Source organism: Coffea eugenioides, chromosome 5 (genome assembly GCF_003713205.1).
Source record: "Coffea eugenioides isolate CCC68of chromosome 5, Ceug_1.0, whole genome shotgun sequence".
NCBI classification, from domain to species: Eukaryota; Viridiplantae; Streptophyta; class Magnoliopsida; order Gentianales; family Rubiaceae; genus Coffea; species Coffea eugenioides.
The window spans coordinates 1,155,184-1,179,142 of NC_040039.1; the positions used below are offsets into that span (position 1 = coordinate 1,155,184).

The following is a 23,959-nucleotide window of genomic DNA, read 5'->3' on the forward strand; positions in this document are numbered from 1 at the left end:
TAGCCAATCCAAACATTTATGCACAAAAATGTGATTTTTTTTCTTTGGGAGCACTACTTTACTTACCTGACCTTAATTCGTCAAGATTTTGCACGATGGGCAATATACAAGAATTTTAAGACAGATGAAGGAAAAGAAAAAAAAAACAGCTAAAAGCTCAGTATTCTATATACAATTAATCATGTCAGTTGTTATGTTTATCAAATTCTATACTTATCTGTCTATGCATATTACGTGTAGTAACATGCCCTACATAATTATTTGTCATTTAATTGATGAGAGAAACAATTAACTATTCATGATAGCTTACCCGTGTGGTAACTTGTCCTACGTAATAATTTGTCAAACAATTGATGAAAGAAACAATTAAGTATTTGTGGTATCTTATCATGTGGTCATGAAACGCACCATAATAATATTCTAACATAATTTGCAGACTCATTTACAAAGGCAAATCCAATTTTCATCACCTAACCACTGTTTACATTAATGTTCTTTCAACATCGTAGGTTGATAGGATAGGATGATGTTGGCTAGTCCGACAACTGTTATTTCTATTAGCTTATTAAGTGTAATCAATGCATTAAGATGAAAACCAAAAGAAATTTGATGTAGAAAGGTTTTGCATTGTCAGCTGTGCCACTTGATGTTGATTATCATTACCAGGAAAAAAATTAAAAAAAAAACAACTTGATATTGATTATGGTTGGAGACAGCGGAAAGCCAAAGATGTTGCCGTTATTTATAAGAAGATCAAATTTATTTGTTCATTTGGTCCTTCATGTTTAACTATAATTCATTATCCTAGGTTAAGATCATGTACTGCAGATTAGAGCACCAAATTAATGCCATTTTTGGAGTCTGCATTTACTGTTACCTTGATCATTCGTTAAATATTTTTACAGTTTTGCCCAAATTACCGTTTTCTGATACATAAATCAAGTTTCTTTGAAGGTCGTACAAGTGTTGAATCTGTTGATTAAGAGGAAGAGCTACTGATATATGAGAAGAAAGTGGAATCAAGAAATGAACAAAAAAAGAAAGAGTGCTCAAATTTTCCGAATGATTAGGTTCAGATGGATGCATAGGGCCTAGCTAACAAGGAAATGCACATCCATCAACTTAAAGAGAACATGTTTTAAATATATATTGAAACAAAGCCCTCCAGGGCTTGGTCTGGTGGTTGAGGTTGCTGAAGATGGAGCCTTAGATCCCTGATTCAAGCCTTGCTGCCAGCAAGTTGTGGGGGGTGGAGAATAGTCTACGGGGTCCACTCCCTGCGATGTCAATTTACTAACGTGGCCCAATGGAGAGGGAAAAAAAAAACAAACTAGAGATTGACACATGAACAATCTTTTTTGCAAATCACAATCTTACTAGGAAATGAAGAGTATGAAATGATTAGATTAGATATCGTGGAAATGCACATTCTACACATGCAATAAAACATTTTGAACACGAGATATCTAAGCTGAATTCCAGTCCTGAAATTAGGTGAGGATATAAGTATTCAAAGCCTCTATTATTTCAGGCTACCTCGTTCATTGATTGTCTCATTCTTGATGAAAAAATTTGTCATGTTTTAACCTAATTACTTGTCTTATTGCTCCGTAATTAATTTTTTTATTCAATGGTATCCCTCGTGAGATTACAAACACGACGTGGTCTCTCCAACTTATAAAATTCCACTCAAATGCACACACACACATATATATATATCAATTATCTTGTCCCTTTCAGTTTACATACACCATGAGATCTCTTCCACTTATTAAGTTCAACTGAAATTTTAAAAAAAAAAAAAAGATAAATGTAATATAATTTAATTGATCGGTAGAGAAACTTACCTCTGTTGTCGATTGTTTATAAAAAAAAAAATACATCAAGCAACCAATCAAATACAAATCTAAAATAGGAGAAGGACAACTCCACATGTTTTTGTGCAATTGTTTAGTTTCTCAATTCTATATCTTTGCAATTTGTTGAGTTTCTTTTTTTTTTTTTTTTTTTTTTTGAATAAGCTCGAGCTTTATTAATAGGGAGGCAATGGAGTTTCCACAATTTAAGAGAAATCCAAAACCACCTTTAATCATCAGCCTCAGAGAACCAATACAAACAAATGCAAACGTCTATATATAGCAACAGAAAACTTTAAGAAAAAATGGATTGGTTAAATTTCCAAGCAATGCTGAGCTGCCTGTTTTCTCTACACGGCTTTTGTTTAGTTCAATAGAATATGAAATTAGAGTTCTACAACTGATATCAAGAGTCAGACTCTAAGATTAGTCTTGAGATTTTGGGCTGTCGGAATTAGTGCAAAACATTTTTTGTGAAGTACTCAGTTGTTGAGGATCATCAGATAAATCAAATTGGTGCTGAACTATTGGATTGAAGGGTATTGAAACAGAGAATGGTACCACCATTTTTTACAGTAGAAGAAATCAAATTTTTTCTTAACTCAGCAACAATATTCATCCTCCAACATTTTTCTTTAATTTGGGAATTCATAACCCATTATTATACTTTATCTGGCAAACAACCCGGATTACATTTCATCTCTCAATAGATAACGAGAGGAACTTAGTCGATGGCATAGAACTTCATCATGGACTTTTTTATCATAAGCCAGAACATCGGGGTTAACATAGGACCTGATTAACTCACTGTAATAAGTGTCATAGTATTTGCTCCATAGCATGACCCCTCCATAGTTGGAAATCTGCTCCACAAAGGGAAGAACCTGATCAATTAGCACTTGAGGTGGGATGTAACCGCTACTAGGTGCGGCCTCAGGAGCTGCAAGTAATCCCAGGCTTAATGATGTATTAACAGCTGGGAATGATGTATTAACGCCTGGATATGAAGCCCATTCACTCCAACTATTGAAGAGGTTATTAGTATCGCCTAGACTATACTGACAAGGAGGATTCTTGTAAAATTGCACCCACACGTAGTCAAAGACGCCAGTTCTGATAGCACGGTCAAGGTAATAGTCAGGAAGGGGACATTGTGGTGCTGCAGATAAGTACACCTTTCTTTCAGGTGTGCTATAATTCGAGAGTGCCCAGGCGAGATCATCCCAATACAAGTTTGATCCACTTTCAATATCAAAGTCTATACCATCTAAAATAGCATCACCTAATGGACGAGAGTATGACTGACCACTCAAAAAATTATTCCAGAGATGGGCTGCAATTTCGCGAGCATCATCCGGGGAAGAAAGAACAGGCCTCCCACTACCACCCCCACCAAGGGAAAGAAACACTTTGATGCCTAGGCTCTGGCAGAATTGGATCTGAGAACTTAGGAAGGTGCAGGGGCTTGGGATACAATGGCCAGCTAAGTTCAAGACTGGTGTTTGGCCACTGCCAAAAGTTGCTAGAGAGGCAATAATCACGTAGTCATAGGTGCGTCTGTTGCATGTCTCATACAGGTCTCCTTCGTCACCATTTTGGCCCCAGTAGATCCCAATTCCAGAGCCTTCTAAGGACCTGATCAAGGACGAAATCATCAGCAGGGATATTATAGCTAAGAACAAGGGTAGTAATCTAGCAGCCATTAAATATTTTTTCAGGTGTTGTAGCGGCTATGCAGTGGTGCTTTTGGCTGCTAAATGATGGACCATTTATAGAAGAGTTCATCCTAGGCGCCAAATTCAACATGTGCCGAATACTTACTTATTCATATTCTTGCTAAATTTGAGAATAGTTACTATTCAGCATCAGCAGACACTTGAAAATGTCCCTTTGAAGATAAAAGCCTTGCAAATTCAAAGATGTACGTACAGAAACGTCAAATGCCTCCCTTTTACTGTATAATTGCGCTTGGGACCACTATCTTATACCAACCCGATCTTAATTCCGAGTCATTTCTCAAATTTTGTCACTTTGTAAAGAAAATTCCCAAAAGCTAAATTTATTAAAATTTTCTTTTTTTTCAGAGCGTGAAAATATATATTCAGCGAATGTATTCCGAAAACCTATTGATTGTGTTTTTTATTTGTATAGGTACGTGATTGTTGAACAAAGCATTCTAGAACTAAGGGGAAAATCATAAGAAAAACTCCATATTCATCAACCACACCAATCACACTATTTACACAAATAAACTAAGAATAATACACTTCATAAACTCAAGAAAATCTTGACATAATACACTCCAGTTTTAGAAAAAGATAACGACCATTTGGTATTGATTTTAGGCGTACCAATTCACTAAAAAATATTTTTAACCAAAAAAATGAATAAAATCCTTTTAGACAAATCCAGGTCTTTGAAAACAAGTGAAAAAGTTTCGAAAGTCATGGTTAAAAAAGGGAAGGCAAAGATTCAATTGACTTGAATCTACGGCACCCTTTCAATTTAGCAAAAGTTAGTTGAAAGATTTAGTGAAAAATTTTTCTAATCTAACCTTTAAATTTATCACATTCGAATGCATCTATATGGATGTGATGTCTTGAAAAGGTAATGAAAATGCAAAAGATAATATTCGAAGAAAAGAAAATCATGCTATATATATAGATAAATATACCTGATCTAAAAGAGAGGAATGCAACATAATGAAAATGCAAAAGATAATATTTGAAGAAAAGAAAATTATGCTATATAGATAAACATTCCTAACCTAAAAGAGAGGAATGCAACATAATGAGTATGGAAAGCTAAAACTCGTGACATAATTTTTTTCTTATAAAGGGATAATAGTGTGCTAAAGTTAAAAAGTCATACTCGCCCATTTCCCATATTCGAAGGATAACTCTTCTAATCTAAACAAGCAAATGGACCAATCTATGTTCTAATTTCCTACGTGAAATGGAAGTCCGAATGATATAGTTCACGCATATAAGAGTGAAATGGAAGTCTGAATGATATACTTCATGCATATAAGAGTGAGGGAATAATATAAGAGAGCATATCATGCAAATGTTAGAAAATAACCTAAAATAGAAAAAAAAATGCATGAAAATACAATAAATGTCACACAAAGTATAAATTTAACATGTGGATGGGTTAAAGATCTAGTATAGGACTCACCCATTTTTACAAGTTCTCACTAGTGTCTAACTGGTGAGGAAGTGGAGAGAAAAGCCACAACGAGCGTTAACGTAATGTGGTGACATCATGCACTCATTATTTATTAATAATAAAACATATAGAGCATAATCAACATAGAATAAATAGTTATAAGACTTGAATTTAAATAAACATAGAAATGGATAAAAGCTTAAAATAAATAAATAAAAGAAAAATACATAAAGCATATAAACACGTAGAAGTACATAAGAGCACATGATAAGAATTTAAAGGATAATAAGAGTACCTCTCTTTTGAAGTAATGGCTAAATGAGAAGAAAAATGTTATAAATTACTCAAGATTAACAAATGCGTCAAAACACCAATTTAATTGACAATTAATTATTAGAGATAAAAAACTCAATTCATTTAAATGAAACTCACTAATATCATGAAACAAGTGATAAATTAAAATCACAAACATGAATAAAGATTCCTAAGGTCCAAAGTGAGAAAAGTAAAAGTTTTGGGGCAAAAATATAAATTTTAAGAATCTAGGAGCCAAAAATGCAAATTCTATAAAATTAGTTTTACTATCCTTATTATCGATAATCTACTCAAAACTAGATTAATTTAATCACTGAAAGTAATTTTAAGCCATCAAACCAAACAAATATTTACACTAGTTTCTAAATTTGCCATATTGAAAATTTAAACTTAACAAGTTTATTTAAATTCTAATTATACTTAGAAATCAAGAATTAATTCACCAAAATATGCATAAACATCATAAAGAGAGATTAAGACTCTAAACGGAAGAAACGTATCCATTTCCACAATTTTTGAGTCCTGACATAATTAAGCAAAAGTTAGGGGTCAAATTATAAATATTTGTTGTGGACTTAGATAAAATTCAGCAAATATAGCGACACAAACAAAAATTTTTTTAAAAATTAAATAATTCCTAAAACACATAATATGTCTAAAACTACATATTAAAAGAAAAATAAAGAAAATAGAAAACAAAATCTTGGTCCATATTCTCTAACCCAATCCATAACATAACGAATCTGGACAGTGGGCTGAGTCTCTTGGCCCAAACAACACTATCTAAGTAACTTGAACAGAATGCATGTAGTCTGACTATAGTGAAATAACAAGCCCAGCCAAAAATAACTCAAACTTAAGGCCCCGTTTGGAAGGTGAGTTTTTTGAGTGTTTGTATAAAACTTTACTGTAGATCACTGTAGAAGTTGTAGAAAAACTTTTTGTAAGATAAAAAAACTTTTTTTGCTTTTCCTTTTCTTTCTTTCTTTTTCTTTCTTTTTTTCTTTCTTTCTTTTTTCTTTTCCTTCCTCTCTTCCCGCTTCTTCTCCCTTCCCCTTCCCCCTTCCCTCCCCCGTTCCCTCTCCCGAAACTGCCAATGAAGCAGCAACTTTCTTTCTCTTTTTTTTTTTTGCTTTTTTTCTCTCCCCCTCTCCTGCCCGCCACCCCTCCCTCTCCTTCCCCCGTCAGCCCTCTTCTCCCTCTCCCTCTCCCCCTCTCCTCCCCTCTCCCCTTCCCCTTCCTTACCCCGCCACCCTTCTTCTCCCTCCCCCACCACCCATCTCCGCCCATCTTCCCTTCCCCTTCCCCCTTCCCTCGCCGCAGCTGCTTTACCTGCCGGCACTTGAGTTTTACAGCAACAGAAACTTTTTTTTTCCAATTTTCCCTTTCCCTCTCCTCCCCTCTCCTCTCCTTCTCTTGTCGACAGATGAAGCAGCAACAGAATTTTTTTTTTTTTGCAATTTTCCCTCTCTCCCTTTCCTCCCCTTCCCCCGCCATACCAGTTGATCTTCAAAGGTGGATGGTACAAAATAATCCGCCCGATTTGGTTAGAGTAATAGACGGTGCAGATCATATGGTCATGATCTCTAAGCCAAAACAGCTTTGCGACTATTTGCTTGAAATAGCTGTGCAGCTCAAGAATTATGCTTCTAGCTAGTCAGTCGACATTAGACGTTTAAGGCTTCCTTTTGCATATGGTCTTCTACATTTCTTGACGGGAAGGGTGGTGGGGGAGAGGGAAAGGGAGAAAAAAAAGGGGGAGGATCAAAATCGGGCAAAAGGGAGGATGGCGGGGGAGAGGAAGAAAGGAAAAAAAAAAAAAAACCGGCACCGGAAGAGGTGATCGGCGCTGGAGCCGGCGGCGGAAGTGGTGGCCAGCGACAAAGGTGGTGGTAGGTTGGGGTGGGGGAGGAAGAAGAAGAAAAGGGGAAGGGGATTTTTTTTTTTTTTTTTGTGTTTTGGGTATTTTGAAGTGTGTAGATAAAAAACTTTGAGAAATTTTTTTAGATTACTGTAGATGAAGTTGGTAAAAATCTAGTATAAAACAAACTTGAGTAAAACTCAACTTCCAAACAGGCCTTAAATCTCAACAAAGTTATTCCATTAAAACTAGGGTTATTATCACTTTATCTCCTTAAACTATATCACTACTATCAGTTTACCCCCTAACGTTATATTTTAATCACTTTACCCCCATAAATAATTCAACTCAACATGTTAAGAAATTTTGGACAAAAATACCCTTTTATTTTATAGCATTACTACATTGTTTTTATCACTTTATTCGTTTAGATTATAGTGATACAATCACTTCAGTTTCTAACATTATTTTCTAGGCATTTTACCTCATCGTTAATCTAGCTAGTATGGTCAAAAAAAATTTAATATATTTACCTTTTTTATATATAATTAAAAATAAAAAAGTTGAAATGGTTATTCTTCCTTTTTTTCACTTTAATAGATCCAAAAACATAAAAACAAAAGGGTTTTCTCAAATTTCTTTTTTTCATATTTATTAATACTAGGAAAAGAAAAAGAGATAGGAAAGAATGAGACAAAAAATTAGATTTTACAAAAAAACAAAATAAAGAAAAGTCTAACATTATCGTATTACTTTAAGGTTGTCAAAATTAGGATTGGAATTTGGTGATAAACAAAAAAGTGAAATAATTTTAAAATAATAAAAGTATTTAATTCTTTCTTATTTGTAATTTTTAAAAAAAGAATTGAGCTCTCTCCCCCTCCCTCTCCTCCTCTCCATCATTCTATTTTTTTTCAATATTAATAAGATTGTCAAGAAGAAAGAAATTAATACTTTGATTTTTTTTCTTGATACTAAAAAGGAGAAGTGTCACTCTAAATTTTTTATTATTTTTATTATGCAAAGAGGAGGGTATTTTCTTCTAAAGTTTTTTAACTAGCTTAGTTGGTTTAATGGTAGGATAAATTGCCTAAAAAATAACTCTAGGGGGTAAATTGATAATGAAACTATATTTTATGGGGGTAAAGTGATAATAATTTTAAGGGTTAAACATGTCTTTTCACTTTAATTAACAAAGTCCGTTAAGTTTGACCGTTAGTCTTGGAGGTAAAATGACTAAAAAATAATGTTATGGGGGAAATTGATAGTAGCACTAAACGTTAAGGGGGTAAAGTGATAATAACCCTTAAAACTAACTAAACTTGTATTTTACTGCATGTCCAATTTCACAAACAAGACAAGGTAAAACAATAAGTAAGCCCAAGAAAAAAAATGTCAATCAGCCTATGCCACAATCTAAATTCAACCCAACCAATATATTACACCTATTTACATCATTAATGAAACAAAACGAAACAAAACAGAACAAAAGTACAGAAACAAAATGGAAAGGGTTAATCACATTTAATCCCCTTAAGATATACCCTATTTCTTAGTTTACCCCCTAACCTTTAATTTTGCTCACTTAACCCCCTATAGGACAAAATTGCCCTTGCATTATTTTGACTTTTTATTTACCTTGTTTTCCTTTCTTTTATTTCTTTTTCTCTTTCTTCTTTATTTAATTCTTCCTCTTTCCCACAAAAATCTGCACCTTAATGATTGAAATTAAAAAAGAGGAATTGCAGAGATCTATCTTCTTCTTAAATGATTAAAAAAAATATTCAAATCACTTTCCTAAAATACAATTTTTTTAGCCTTTCAATTCTTTTAATTTTGGGTTTTCCTCTTTCCTTTCTAGTTTCTCATTTTATTCTCAAGAATATATCATAATTGCTCGGGGGTTGGTAAAACTGAAAACTAGAGTATGAGATTTGAAGATTGAAATTCTAAGTGTTGAATCTTAACTTACTCAGTTTCTAAAGTTATATATGTTTGATAATCAATTGAACTTGAAAATGGAGTATACATATTCTTTTCCATATGGCCTAAAAGAAATTTTCTTTTCCATGTGCAGTATATGGTTTAATACAATCATGCTTTAACTTTACATTGAATTAATTTCAGAAAGCGTGCATGTATGAGAGGAAAAGCACGTGTTTATATGTGAAAAATAAATGTTTGATAGATAGAAATGTGTTAGAGAAGGTTTTGTGTGTTTGTGAGAGAGATTGTGTCTTGAAATTGTGAGCAAGAAGGCCTTGAAAATAAGCTTGTGCAAAAAAATCTTAACTGATCCAGTGCCAAATGCATGTGAACCTCAATACGGGATCTTGAGCCACCTCAAAAGTGTGGATTGAGGTCAATTCTGAATTCAACAGAGTGCAGGATCCGAGCCTGTTTAGCCTTAAGGGTCAGTGCCAGACGCAATTTTTTTGCTTTGTTTTGTACTCGGTTTTAGATACTATTACTCTATAAACACCATATCTTAGGGTTTATTTCTTAGATTTCCTTATATTTTATCAAGCAAATTTTTTTTTGGGTAATTATCTTTTAGCCCCTGTGGTTTGGCAACAGAATGTTCATTGTGTGGTCAATACCTCAGCTTAAAACAAAGCCAAGGTTTTGTACTTCAGCAATTTATGAAATGCTTGTGCATCTCAGTTCACGATGCTAGAATTGAAAACGATAACCCTAAATCATTTGAAGATCTGTGTCTTGGAACGTTAGCATAATTCTGTGTTTGAACATGACTCCAAACCCTGTCGAGATTTGCAAGAAAGAGGAGGGTTTTATCTGCATTGTGTCCATTGGTATATGACAGTCATATTTGCCTTGCATCAGTTGTGGAATTGTAGTCCTTTAGTACGAGTAACCTACCCGCTAATGTGAGGGTTGGTCATTTTTCTTTGATGTTTGGTTTGTATGATCAATTGAAGTTTTATATACAAAATAAGGGCAAATGACCCAAATAGTCTACCAATTTTTTTAATTGAGCGACTTTTGATAATTCATCTTTAATTTGGGACTATATCGTCTTTTAACTTTTATTAATAGACCTATTTGGCCCATCCAATTTAATTTGAGGAAATATTGTCTCTTAACTACTCCTCATTATTATTGGTCCAGTTTGGTCATCTAATTTTCCCTACTTGATTTGTATGCTTTGCAAATTTATGGGCTTTCATTTTGTTTTTTCTAATCAATTTTAACACTTGGCACAGTCATCAAAAATATAACTTGACCACTTTGCCCCTCTTAAATTGCTTAGTAAAAGTTGGACGACCAAGTTGACCCAAAACAAAAGGACAACAATTACTGTTTGTATTGAAGTTAAATGACAAAAAGTGGTTCAAAAAAAAAAAGGTTAGAGGGCTGTTTGGGAGCCTTTTTTTTTAACCTTTTTTTTTTTAAAAAAAAAAAAAACCATCATCACCGAATTACCTTTAATCCGTTGAAAAATTAGTCTAGTAAGAAAATTAATAAGCCCTGATTTCATCCGCTCTAAAACCAATCTAAAATATGCTGCGGAATGAAGGCGCAAATGGTTGTCCAAATTAGTATACTATAGTTTGTGAGTTGTCAAGATCTTGTGCTTTTTTCTTTTTTTTTTCATTCGTCACTTATTTGTACTTCTCCTATTCTTGTGAGTTGTCAAGATCTTGTGCTTTTTTTTTTTTTTTAGTCTAGTAAGAAAATTAATAAGCCCTGATTTCATCCGCTCTAAAACCAATCTAAAATATGCTGCGGAATGAAGGCGCAAATGGTTGTCCAAATTAGTATACTATAGTTTGTGAGTTGTCAAGATCTTGTGCTTTTTTCTTTTTTTTTTCATTCGTCACTTATTTGTACTTCTCCTATTCTTGTGAGTTGTCAAGATCTTTGCTTTTTTTTTTTTTTTCATTCGTCACTTATTTGTACTTCTCCTATTCTTACTCTAGCCTAATCAAAGGGAGATGTTTAATTGAACCTACGGGGAATTAATGGGGATTGAAACACCACCGAACCAAATGAATACGTGGCACCTGTATGAATTTAAGGAAACCACATATTGTGGTAAATAATGGAAGGCAAGGTTTGAAAGTTGACCTCCCACCCCACCAAAACTTGAAGTCCAAATCTTGTACCTGTTCATGCAATATATAGAGAACGCAAAACACAATATTTATCCTCCAACATTTTATTTAATTTGGGATTTCATAACCCATTATTATACATATCTGGCAAACAACCAGGACTACATTTGAACTCTCAGTAGACAACGAGAGGAACTCAGTTGATGGCTTAGAATATTATTATCATGGACTTTTGATCATAAGCCAGAACATCAGAGTTTAACATAAGGCCTGATTATTTCATCATAATGACCGCAATAGGTTGTGCCCTCAAGCACCATGAGCCCTCCATATTTGGAATACTGCTCCACATAGGGAATAACCACATTCCTGAGGTCGCGACATTTGATGTAGCCTTCGACGCCAGAAATTCCAGTTAATCCCAGGAACAATGCAGTATTATCGGGTACATAACTATGCCATTCTTCCCAACTTATGGAGAGGTTAGTGATATTGCCCGAACTGTAATCGCATGAAGGTTCCTCGAAAAATTGCACCCACACGTAGTCAAAGAGGCCTTTTTTTATAGCAGTGCCAAGATAATAGTCAGGAATGCGACATCGTGGTGCTGCAGATAAGTACACCTTTTTGTCAGTTGTGCTATACTTCGAGAGTGTCTCAGCGAGGGCATCCAAATACCTGTTTGATCCGCTTTGAATATGGAAATCTATTCCATCTACAACGGCATCACCGAAAGGACGGGAGTCTGACTGACCACCCAAAAAATTGTTCCAGATATGTTCTGCAACATATTGAACATCACGGGAACAAAAGTCAGGCCTCCCATCAAGGGAAACAAACACCTTGATGCCTTTGCTCTGGCAGGATTCTATCTGAGCACCTAGGAAGGCGCAGCTGCCGTTGATGCTTGGGTCGCAATGGTGATCCAACTCCAAGACTGCTTGGTAACCGACAAATTTAAGGGAGGCGATAACCACGATTTCGTAGGTACTGTTGGTGCATATCTCACTCAGGTTTGCTTCACGAGAGCTTCGGCCCCAGTAGATCCCAGCTACGGAGCCTTCTGAGGACCTGATCAAGCATGAAATCGTCAGCAGGGATATTATTGCTAAGAACAGAGGTCGTAAATTAGCAGCCATTGATAGTTTTTCAGCTGTTTTAGCTGTTTTGGAGTGGTGGTTTTGGCATCCGGATGACGGACCATTTATAGAAAGAATTCACCTCAGGTGCCAAATCCAACGTGTGCGAAATAGCACTCGCTCAACCACTGGGCCAATGGCTCAGTTGCCAAGTCTCTCCTTGCACTGTAGATGAGGGTTCGAATCTCACTTGTAACGAAAAAAATCTAAGAGTTAAGTAAAAAATTTAAGAGTTATGTCCAGTGGCGGAGCCAAAAAAAAATCTTAGTGGGGGCAAAAATAACACTAAAATTTTTTATCTACTATTTTTCTAGTTTTTTAAGCAAAAAAAAAAAAAATTCACCAACAAGTACAAATGATACGTATATTCCATAAAAAATCATGAAAAACATAAAAAGACGAATTCAAAATTATTAATGTAATAATAATTTTATTTTAAAAACAAACTAAACTATTTATAATTGCTCACGACGAGTTTTTATATTTTGATAATGATTTACAACTTTCTCATTTTGAACTTCATGAAGTATATTTTTCTCAATATAAGTAACTAAACTAAATTTTGTGACCCATTCTTTCACATCTTTTCTAAAAAAAACTCTGGGGGCACACTTAAAATTATGTCAAAATTGTATAAGTATTATAGAAATTTAAGGGGGCAGTGGGGGCCCGTGCCCCCACCTTAAATCTGCCCCTGGTTATGTCATAGCATTTCCTTACTTTAGTTGGGTCTGTATACTCACTAGCTCCTACAAACAGCCTCCTTAGACTCCCCCTCCTCCTTAGATTAGAATAAAATAAATTATATAAATGTATCGTTACTGATAAAAAAAAAAAAAAAATAGCACTCGCTCGTACTCTCACGCACACAAACGCCAAATGTGTCCGTATAATTGGGCTTGGGACCACACGATGCTATGTCAAAAACCAATTGAAAAGTGAAAACACGAATTGGTCCTCAGTCAGTTTACTATCTGGAGATAATATGCTTGTAACCTAAAGATTTGGCTCACTTGAGCTGTTTTAAATATACATACATACATACATACATACATATATATACATATATATATATTCATGTGTATATATATATGTATATATTTGTGTGTATATATATATAATATAGATATACACACACATGAATATATATATATGTATATATATATGTATATGCACATATACATATGTATATATGCATGTGTGCATATATATGTGTATATGTGTGTGTTATATAATACACACATATACATATACATACACACACATATATATAAACCAAAATATATATATAATATATACATGCATATATATGTGTATATATATATACATACATATATATATAAATATACATATATATATATATACATACATACATATATACATGTACATGTATATATAAAGCAAAAAAAAAATACTAAAAGCGTGAATGGCTTTATGAACAGTGAATGTGGATCGATTGTAGCGTAATTTCCAGCAACTTGGAGGTTTTTTATTCTGTTAGGTGCACGTAAACTTCTTAGACATTGGTGCAGCTGTCTGTGCACCACTGGATTGCTATTGCATCCAATTCAAAATCTAACCGTTGATCATCCTTTAGGAGTGTGAGATGCTGGAGTTGAAACGACGGGTGGCGGTCGTACGAAACTATTTGTGGGGGGATCTCGTCAGTCGTCACGGGCTGATTTTGATCCATGCATGCATTCATTCAGAGTTCAGACTGGGCTAATGAATGCAGCAGGTGCGTTCTTCGTAATGACTTGTCGCGATAAAACCACATGAACCACGTCAACAGCATCTTTTTTTTTTTGGTAATAAAAAATTTGAGCGGGTTCGATTCTGATCATTATTATGGATCAAGATGTGACTCTAAAATCATAGGTCACATACAGAGATTCACACAGGTCGTTCATTAGTATAATTTTTAAATTAACTGTGAAATTTGAACACATAATCTTTTTGTGAAGAAGTGATCTATCCTTACAGCTATTTATTTTCTTTATTTTAAACATTTTACTGATTTCTTGTCTTTCCCAGTATACTGGTTGGCACCGTATGCTACTTGGGTATCTTCTTCAAAGGTTTTTTTTTTTTTTTTTTGTGGTCACCGATTTCTTGTCTTCTTTAGTTTAGTATACTGGTTGGAACCGTACCTGTGCTCCGGCAAACAATTTTGTGACAAGAAAAGGAAAACTTCCTCTAGAATAGTAGGTCACCACATATATGAGAGATCAAGAATTTAAATTTTACTTTTTTAAAAAAAAATTATCACTTAATGTGACTTCTTTTATATTTATATGGTTATCTCTTTTACTCGTATGATCCGACAGTGATTCAGTTCACGTCAATTCTCCATGACTCTGTTGAGTCATCCCTCGTAGTATAAATTAGAGTAGCAGTATGAGTAGGTGTAGATTGCAGCAATAAATCCCAAAAAAAAAAATTGGAAACTTCCCATGTTTGAGTGCTGACGAAAGTAAAGGGAGACAAGATAACAAATCCGCGGTAAATTAGCCAACCGTACGAAAACAGGACAGTTTGTCAACTTGCAAAGGCTACCTCATTGAACACCACCAATTTCCCACGTGCAGCCAGCGGACGACACCTAACAAAACAAAAGACCCCCAATTTCCTCGAAATTACGCTATAATCGATCCCCTGTTTGGAGCAACAGCCAATCTGATGTAAAATCTGATATCAAACTGATCACAAATGTACAAAATTGATAGGAATTTTAGAACAATACCAATAACGGTTCCCATTGCTAATGTTTATAATGAGTTTCCCCAAATAACTCTCTACATCCACAACAAATATATACATATAATTGGAAGTTAGGTTTCAGTAAAATAGGGGTTGGGATCCCTGCCCCATGCAAAAGAGAAAGTTATTTTAAAAAGATTTTTCTTTAGCAGCGGATGGGTAAGGTTTAAAACGCCCGTAATTGATCTTTTTATTTGTGGCGTAAGAAAGGATAAATCCCTTGGGTACCAAATTCAAGTTTTGTGTCTTCAAATTCTGAAATTGTTTGTATCTTTCTTGGTACCAGTTTGTCCAACAGTCCAGTTCAAGTGATAAATAATTTTGATAACAATTAAGTTAGTTTGCCAAACACAATTTATGTACTAATCCTCTATGTTAATGATTTATCTTGGTTCCGTTACGTATACGTACAATTTGGCAATTTAAAGTAAATGATTTATAGACGTTAGATAATTCGAGACTGAATTTGTTGTCCTAACATCCTTCCAAAAAAAAAAAAAAAAGAGAAAAGAGTTATGTCAAAGCTCTTTTCTTGAGCTGGTGCGTGTGAGTGCATTTGGATGAATAGAGATATCCCGCCAGCAGTATTCTCTTCCTATCAGAATTCAGAGGGAGATGAACCACTGCCACATTTGACGAATCCAAATAGCCAACTAGAGATGGAATTTCCTGTATTACGTGGCACAATTAATTGACAAATAAGTGGTATAATTTTCGATCAGAATACAATTTTTATTTCAATAATCAATTTAAGAGAATTTATTAATCAATTGCTTATTTGGGTACGGCTACTTTGTACTCGAATCTTTGCTATCAATTGACCTAGGATGGTAATTATAAGAGTTAAAGCATGAATAAATAGACAAATTAGTACAAGATGCAACAAAAGTAGATTCAGCACATAGTTAAGAAATCATTAGTTCATCTACTCTCTAGATCTAGAATTTAGTTCAATATAGAAAATAAAGTAGATAAGCCCAGAGATTCATTGAAACAACTCATATTGATCAAAATAAACAAAAAGTTGAGAAAAGTTTAGCCAAAAGTGAACAAAACTTCCAACAATCTTCTATTAATCCTCCCAAATGGGATTGTTGCAATGAATGTTTCTCCAAGTTCTCCTACAAGTTTCTCCCCTTTAAAGAGAGAAAAATATGTACTCCTAATGCTAAAAACTAGAACCCTTTTATCGTCCAAGAAACATGTATGTATAGGTGAAACAAAGTCAAGAATTAAGGTTAGAATCTTTTCTTTACAGCTGCAAATCTTCTACAAATCATCCATCAAACGTAGTGAAATAATGAAGTTGAAATCAAGTTAAGCAAGTTTTGGCAGGATTCTAGGATGGATTCATACCCTGTTTCTTCCACAATCTCTTGCTCCAAAGTTGAAGCTTCTGCTTTGAATCCAGCGGATAATCCGATCATGGATTCTTGCAGGAATTCAGCCTCTATTTCTTGTTCGTCAAGTTTCTCTATTCTTCGCTCAATTCAAGCTCGGTTCGAAACTTCTTTAAATTTGCCAACTTTATGAATTGTTTGGAATTCTACTAACATGTCTCGAGTTTGTTTCTTGTCCAAGTTCAAATCATTTTCAACTCCTACACAAAAAAATTAAAGCACACAAGTAAATGGGACAAAAATCAGAACAAAATCCTAATTAACAATTAACTCCAATCCTAGCCAAAATGACCTAGTTTCATTAATTAACATCTTTGGAAATGACTAAAAGTGATAAAATATATCATCAAAAGATCGTGCAAATAGTCACTTATCAGCACTCGATGTTACGAGAACTAAAGCAGCAGCTTTTTCAGATATTATGTGTAGTATAGTAGTTGGATTCCTCTGAAAAATTCAGAGCAGCTTCCACCACATGCAGATGTCCATCTCTCGAAAATGGCGTATTATTGTGCACTTGTTGGATTCCTCTGAAAGTTCTGAGCAGCTTCCACCTCTTGCATATGCCCATCTCTTGAACATGTTGTATTATTATGCACCTGTTGGCTTCCTCTGAAGGTTCAGAGCAGCTTCCTCAAGAACTTCAAATAATAGCTCAATATTTCAAATTTTGCTTAAAATCTTGAGTGGTTGGTAGAGCAGTCTATGTATGTTTTTCTTCCTTCTTGTGGAATTTTTTGAAAAAAAAATTTATTATTAATTAAAGATATGACATATATAGGTAAGTAAACATATTGATTCCTTACTGAAAAGAAGTTAAATCACATAATCTATGGAATGGTTCTATCGTATCCATTAACTCACTTTGATCAACTTTAACTAAACTATAACTATCACTATAATTAAATTTGAAACTCATTTCTTCATACAAAACTCACTTACTATATACCCCATTAAACTTCAGACAGTTATTGTAAGAAGCATCTGGGTTCCATAGTGTTGACCAATACAAATGGGAGCTGACAATGGGGATGTGTGGATCCTCTCACGGGTACCATCTGGTGCTAATCTTATGTATTGAGCACCACCAGCCTTTATTTCTTCGCAATGGTATCTATTATGGTCGTGCCGTAGGAACGTGCTCAGAGATAGACACATGTAGTGATAATGAATGCAGTGGACCTGGGAAGCAAAATTGTCATTTGAAGTCACGCGCAGGAGCCAATGGATTTCGAGAATAGTTAACCACAATAAAACATGCCCGGTGGTAGGATGTACCGCTTTTAAATACAATGAAATACAACGAAATAAAATGAAATATGGGGGCACATCATAATCTTAAAAACCAATTTATTTCCCGCGCATTTGCATAAGCACTTTTTTATATTCTATAATTTTTATTTTTTGAATAAAAATTATTATAAAAGAACTTAAAATTCTATTTTATAAAATTTAATATAATAATTATAAGACAAACATTAAAATTAAACATATTAAAATTGGTTAATTTATAACAACCTAATAATTAGTTCTAATTAAATCTTATCCCATAATTAAATTATGTTTACTCTAATTAATGGTGGCAAGTCAACATATGAGTAAAGAAGATATATTAGGAAATAAGTGCAATTAAATATTTGATTCTTTCACGACTAAAAAAATTAGAAGCAAATGAATAGATGATGAACTTATTATTTGTTCAAATTATTTAAAACTTAAATAATTTGTTGGGCCCATTATCCAATAATTACTCCTTTTATTCTCTCTCCAATTAATTGAATAGCTTGCTTACTTCTTTTATCTCTTTAATTTATTTATCTATTATTTTCATAACTCATTGATTTGGTTTAGAGTTTTTTACCATATTTTTTTTTCTTATATTGTAATTCTTTAACTTAAACCACTCTTATTTTTAATTTTTGAAGTTATTTTTTAAAGTTATTTTTTTTGCAAATACAATATGATTTTACTCATATTACTAACAATCTAAAATGAAAATAATCCAAACAATGTAGACACACTTTGCCTTCAATATTCATGGGATAAATACAATTTAAAATAAATTTAATCTAATTATTAGACAATATGGACATACGTTGAAGTAATGATTTATCTAATAATTAGAAAAGTGGGAAAGATAGTGAAGTTTATAAGAAGATCAACTGCACATTTCTACAATAAACAAGCAAAATTCAAAGAAATAAAACATGTTGCATATATCACAGGATCAAGTTTGAATGACATTATAATAGCAATTACATAGTTTTTCCATGGTCTTTAATAAAAAAAATAAGAATTAAAAAAACATAGTAGACCCTCAAGGTTCTAATTTATAATATGGAAAAAATGACTCTAGTATGGAGGATTAGATGTGGCCTAATGACCCCCCCTCCTTCTCTTGCTAATGAAGACGAGCTTGTCCACTAAAGCAGCTATTGCATTGTAAATATTTAAAGTTCAGCTAAAATTGATGAAGCCGTCCAAGAGTAGTAAAGCACTCATAATAGGAAACACCTAGAACATAGAGTAGTCATGAGCAAATTGATGAAAATTTATAGTAATATACTAATAGTGATAGAAAACATAATGGAATAAAAGCAAAGAGATTGTAAGCAGAGATTATTTAATAGAAAACATAATGGAATAAAAGCAAAAAAGAAAAAAAAACCAAGAAAAACTTACTGATAGTGATGGAAAAATAGCAAGAGCGAAGTAGAGAAGAATATTATGCAAAAGATCTTGAACCACATACAGCAAAAGTCTCAACAAAATGAAAAGAAATTATAAAATAGGAAAGATGGAGAGAGGTTGGAAAGCAGGAATTGGAAAGACAAAACCTTGTTGTAGCAATGAGAAAGAGAAAAAAAATGGAGTAATTGGTAGAGAATGGGTCCAACAAAATCAATAAGAATATATGGGATTGACTCGTTGAGACTAATATTAGTTTTTAAATAAATATTATTCTGACAAAAAAATTATGACTCTAACAATTTCGCTAGCTGTAGGAAAAACTATCTATATGGGTATTAACATGGCATACTTTGTTCAAATTTTAGTAAGGATTTTTCTAATGGGTGTCCATTGGATATGCATTAATACATTTACAATTTATCTAACTTACCATGTATATACACATACGAATAATTATTACCTTCCTTATTATTTATATATTTTTCCTATTTAATCTTACTTACCCTCCCTTATATTTATTTACTTTCTCTAATTAATCTTATATTTGTGAAAATATTACACTTGAAATATATCTCAACGAGTGCCTAATGGTCACTTGTTTGGTAGACTCTGTTAGTAATAGCAATAAATAATTAAACCAATATTCGGAATAAAGAACATGGTTGAAAATGATTAGAAAAGGAAAGATATAAGTTGATTGACCAAAAAATGAAGAAGCTACCATTAATACAAATTTATGTAAGGTAGGCCATTAATAGATTTATTGAAATTGACTATAAATAAAAAACCATGCTATAAATAAACAAGTGAAAAAGGAAGATAATTAACTGCTACAAAAAATAGAAAAGAATAAAAAAATAAAAAACATAACATTAAAGATGTCCATGTGGCGAAAATATAGATAGTCCACTTGGCATTAAATTAGAGCATCCAATTCAACAACCTACCAAAATCGGAACTGAACATTATTTTATTATATACTAGCATTATGTCTCGTGCTATGCACGAGAACTATAAATTGTTAAAAAAATTTAAATTTTAGCATAAAGTAGTTAACAATTTTATTATTATAGAAAATTATTTAAAATTGTTATAATTACATGCAATTCAATGATTATTTTTTGTTTGTTAAATTTGATCACAATTTAAATTTGATTGTATTTTTTTAGAACTCTTTGTAATCTATAAAGATAAGGGCTTGTAGCATGATTAGCATAATATATAGAGAAGAAATTGATGGACTTTTATTTTTTTTTTGAAAAATTGATGGACTTTTATTTGTTTTTTGAATTCTAAAGTGGTAATGATTGTGGTAGAACACTCTGACAATTGAAACTATTATAGATTTTTATAGAATTCTTTATAATTTGAAAAAATAACTTATACGGTGTATACTAAATTTTAAGAGGAATTAAAATTAATTGTAAACTCCATAAAATTACTAAAGAAAGCTTCTCTTAATAGTGAAACTGATTGTTTTTGTATAGTTTGAAAACATTATATCCTTACTTAAACTCTTTACAATAAGACAATAAGCAAAACTCCTTATTTGTATAACAAAATTGAGGGAAAATTTTATTATTTTTACACTTTTAAGGTAGTCATTCATTGATGTTTATCAGCTTGTTAAACCATTTATTTAAATTTATAATATCCTACATACAAAAACATTTTACAAATAACAATGTATACAAATTTGCATCTAAAGGAAACATTGAAGTAGAAAATTTTACTTAGAGAGGCTTATTGATAAGTTAGTTAAACTAAACTATTTTCGCCGAAAGAAAATGTTAAAATAAAGACAGATTTTTTGCTAAGTTAATTAAACAAAATATTTTACTGTCTAAAGGATTTAAATATTTGAATTAAACAAACTAATAACTAATAGATAACATTAATTGAATTAATTAAATAACAAAATAATGCAAAATCCTTATGAAATAATACATATCAAAATATACATACATATACATGTGCTATTTATTATTTGCAACTAAGGGAAATATTGAACGAGTCAATAACAAAGGAAAACATACATGTTAATGTGTTTGGACTGTAAATTTATCTTAAATAAAATTTCGCTTGCATTATAAACACATTTTTCAATCTATTTTTTTATACTCCCAATTACTTTTTATCTCACATACATCACATCACAAAAAGTGCTATAGTAATTATTGCAAATAATATTTCAAATAATACTCTATCAAAACACACTCATTATGGAAAATGGCCTGCTGTAAAATGAAACTAAGCAATAACAACTTATTAAGTAGTGACAATAAGGGGAAAATAAAGATTAATGAGAAAAGTATAAAGAAGGGGAAATAGAAAATGGGTTAATTAGAGTTTGCCCCCCTAAACTTGACCAATTATAACATTTAGCACCCCCTCGCCCCGAACTTTTTTTTTTTTTTTTTTTATCTTAAAGTCATATTAGATAAATAAAAAAAGTAAAAAAAAAACCATCTTTTTTTTTTTTTTTTTTTTTGAGCCAGCAATGAATATTATCTTCTACGTCGCTTACAGGGCAATGCCCATGTGTTTCACACCAAATCCCTAGTTCCCTTTATTCTTCTAATGGAAGGCACTCCTAATCTGTTAAGCCTAATTTCCCCCCTGGCCAGCATCGGAATCGTGTACCAACTGTCATAAATCCTAACCTCTTCTAGCGGGTGAGAAACCCCCTCATTGGACAAGATGTCAGCAACCTTGTTCGATTCCCTATAACAGTGCATGAAAATAGGACGGTCCCCCGCCAGGCTCAATATTTGCTGCACCTCTCTCTTAATGTGCCAGGGGCAATGTAGCCGCCCTTGTAATATCCCAATCAACAGTAATGAATCAGCTTGTATAGCCAGACGTTCAACTCCCTTCGCACGACATAATCGGATGCCAACCAAGGCAGCCAATGCCTCTGCTCGTAGACTCGTGCCCTCTCCAAGGAACGCCGAGAACGCAAACACAGCATGCCCATTCGAATCCCTGACCACCCCCCCTCCTCCACACACACCCGGATTCCCCTTAGAGCATCCATCGGTATTGAGTGTCAGCACCCCTTGGCCTCCCCCCTTCCATCGGACATTTGGAACCAACTCCACCACTGCCAAATTAGCAGCTGCAACATCCACCGTCCCCATTGTTGCTCGATCCTCACTTACTCCAGTTGCGGCAGCAGATTCTGTCAACCCAGATGCTGGAGCGGTGACTGTTACTGCATTCCCTGACGCCCCAGGTGCGGCAACAGCCTCTGCTGCCTTTTGGACTCCTAACGTCTGCCCACAGTTAGGATCATCATCTGCCATCGCCGTCTGCATTGTTGCAACAAAAATATCTGCTGCACGTTGGGTCCCCAACACCTGCCCACCGTCTCTTGCATCAGCAACCATCACTTGCTGCCGCACCTCCGCACCCAGACATCGCGCAGCACTGTCCCGGGCAGATATGGCACCAGCTCCTGCGTCCCGTACGTCAACTGCCAATGCTGCTTGCTGTCTCTCCACTTGCGTATTCTGCTCCACCGCAATTGCTGCCCTTGTTTTTCCTTCCAACGCCGTTCCCTGCTCCACCTGCTTATACTCTCGTGCATTCCTTTGTGCCATCGTACCCAGGTCCTCCGCAGGTTTTTTGCATTCGTCCACCGCATGCCCCAGCCGCCAGCAGGTGGAACAATATTTTGGCAGATCATCCACCGCAACCTTCTGCCAGAAGCCTTGTTCCCCTGCCACAGCTACCCACACCCGTGAACATATCGGTTTCAGCAGATCAACCTCTACACAAGCTCTAGCTACACTTGGCCTTGTTCGATGCCGTGGCTGAGTCCACAAAAAGAGGTGTTCCTACAAGCTGCCATAGCCCTCGTGTCCAGATGCGGTTGAAGTCTGCTTCTGCTGCACACTTGAGGAGGACGTGACGGTAGTCCAGTAGTCCCACAGAAACCTGGTCACTTTGCCCTCTTCATTAAGGGTGTTAATTAGGGCAAAAAGAATTGGTTTAAATCAGGAATCAAAATTTTTAGACCAATATTGGATTACCATCTAAACTTTGGTTCTAGTAAATTGGATTGAAAAACTAGTAATTCATTAATATTCGAAATTAGAAATGTCAATAGTGAGTTAAAATACTTTAATTTTCTCAAAAAATTGTTGTAACAAAATAATATCCTATATGTTTTTCCAACAAAATTCAATCAATCTAACTCAAAGAATGATATGAAAAAAAAATTTGGGTTCATAACTCTAGGCCATAACTTATAATCATAATTCTTAAACAACTTTGAAATAAATATGAATTCCAAATTAAATTGTGAAACTAAACTTGAACATCTCAACTTCCCAATATGATTATAGTTAAGTTACCTAATTAGTCTTACTAATTAGTTTTCAGTAATAGGATTAACATTTACTGTTATATTCAATAACATACATACAACTAGTGTGTGTATATGTGTGTGTGCATTATGAAATTTTCAAAAATTTGGCTGGTAATTAGTAATTGGGTAATGTAATTTTGATATCCGTTCCTAAACTGTTTTACCGAACATTATATTTTGATTTTTCTGAATTTTGTATTACCAAAATTCAAAATCCGTTCTAGATTGGGTTGGTCGATTTTCAATTTTTTTCGAAATGTAAACACTCCTACCCTTTATTGATTAGTTAGACGTTAATGATAAATTCTCCATAAAAAATTA

General features: G+C 33.7%; 2 protein-coding genes across 2 annotated transcripts; both read right to left on the reverse strand.

Annotated features, from left to right (window-relative positions):
• Nucleotides 1-2,545: 2,545 nt before the first annotated feature.
• Nucleotides 2,546-3,559, reverse strand: LOC113770259 (hevamine-A-like). The gene has a single exon (XM_027314675.1). The coding sequence runs from the start codon at nt 3,557-3,559 to the stop codon at nt 2,546-2,548; it is 1,014 nt and encodes a 337-aa protein (XP_027170476.1).
• A 7,786-nt stretch (nt 3,560-11,345) lies between these two features.
• On the reverse strand, nt 11,346-12,456 carry LOC113772594 (hevamine-A-like). Its single transcript, XM_027317230.1, has one exon. It carries the CDS (start codon nt 12,413-12,415, stop codon nt 11,528-11,530), a length of 888 nt encoding a protein of 295 aa, XP_027173031.1. The 5' UTR covers nt 12,416-12,456; the 3' UTR covers nt 11,346-11,527.
• Between the last annotated feature and the right edge of the window lie 11,503 nt (nt 12,457-23,959).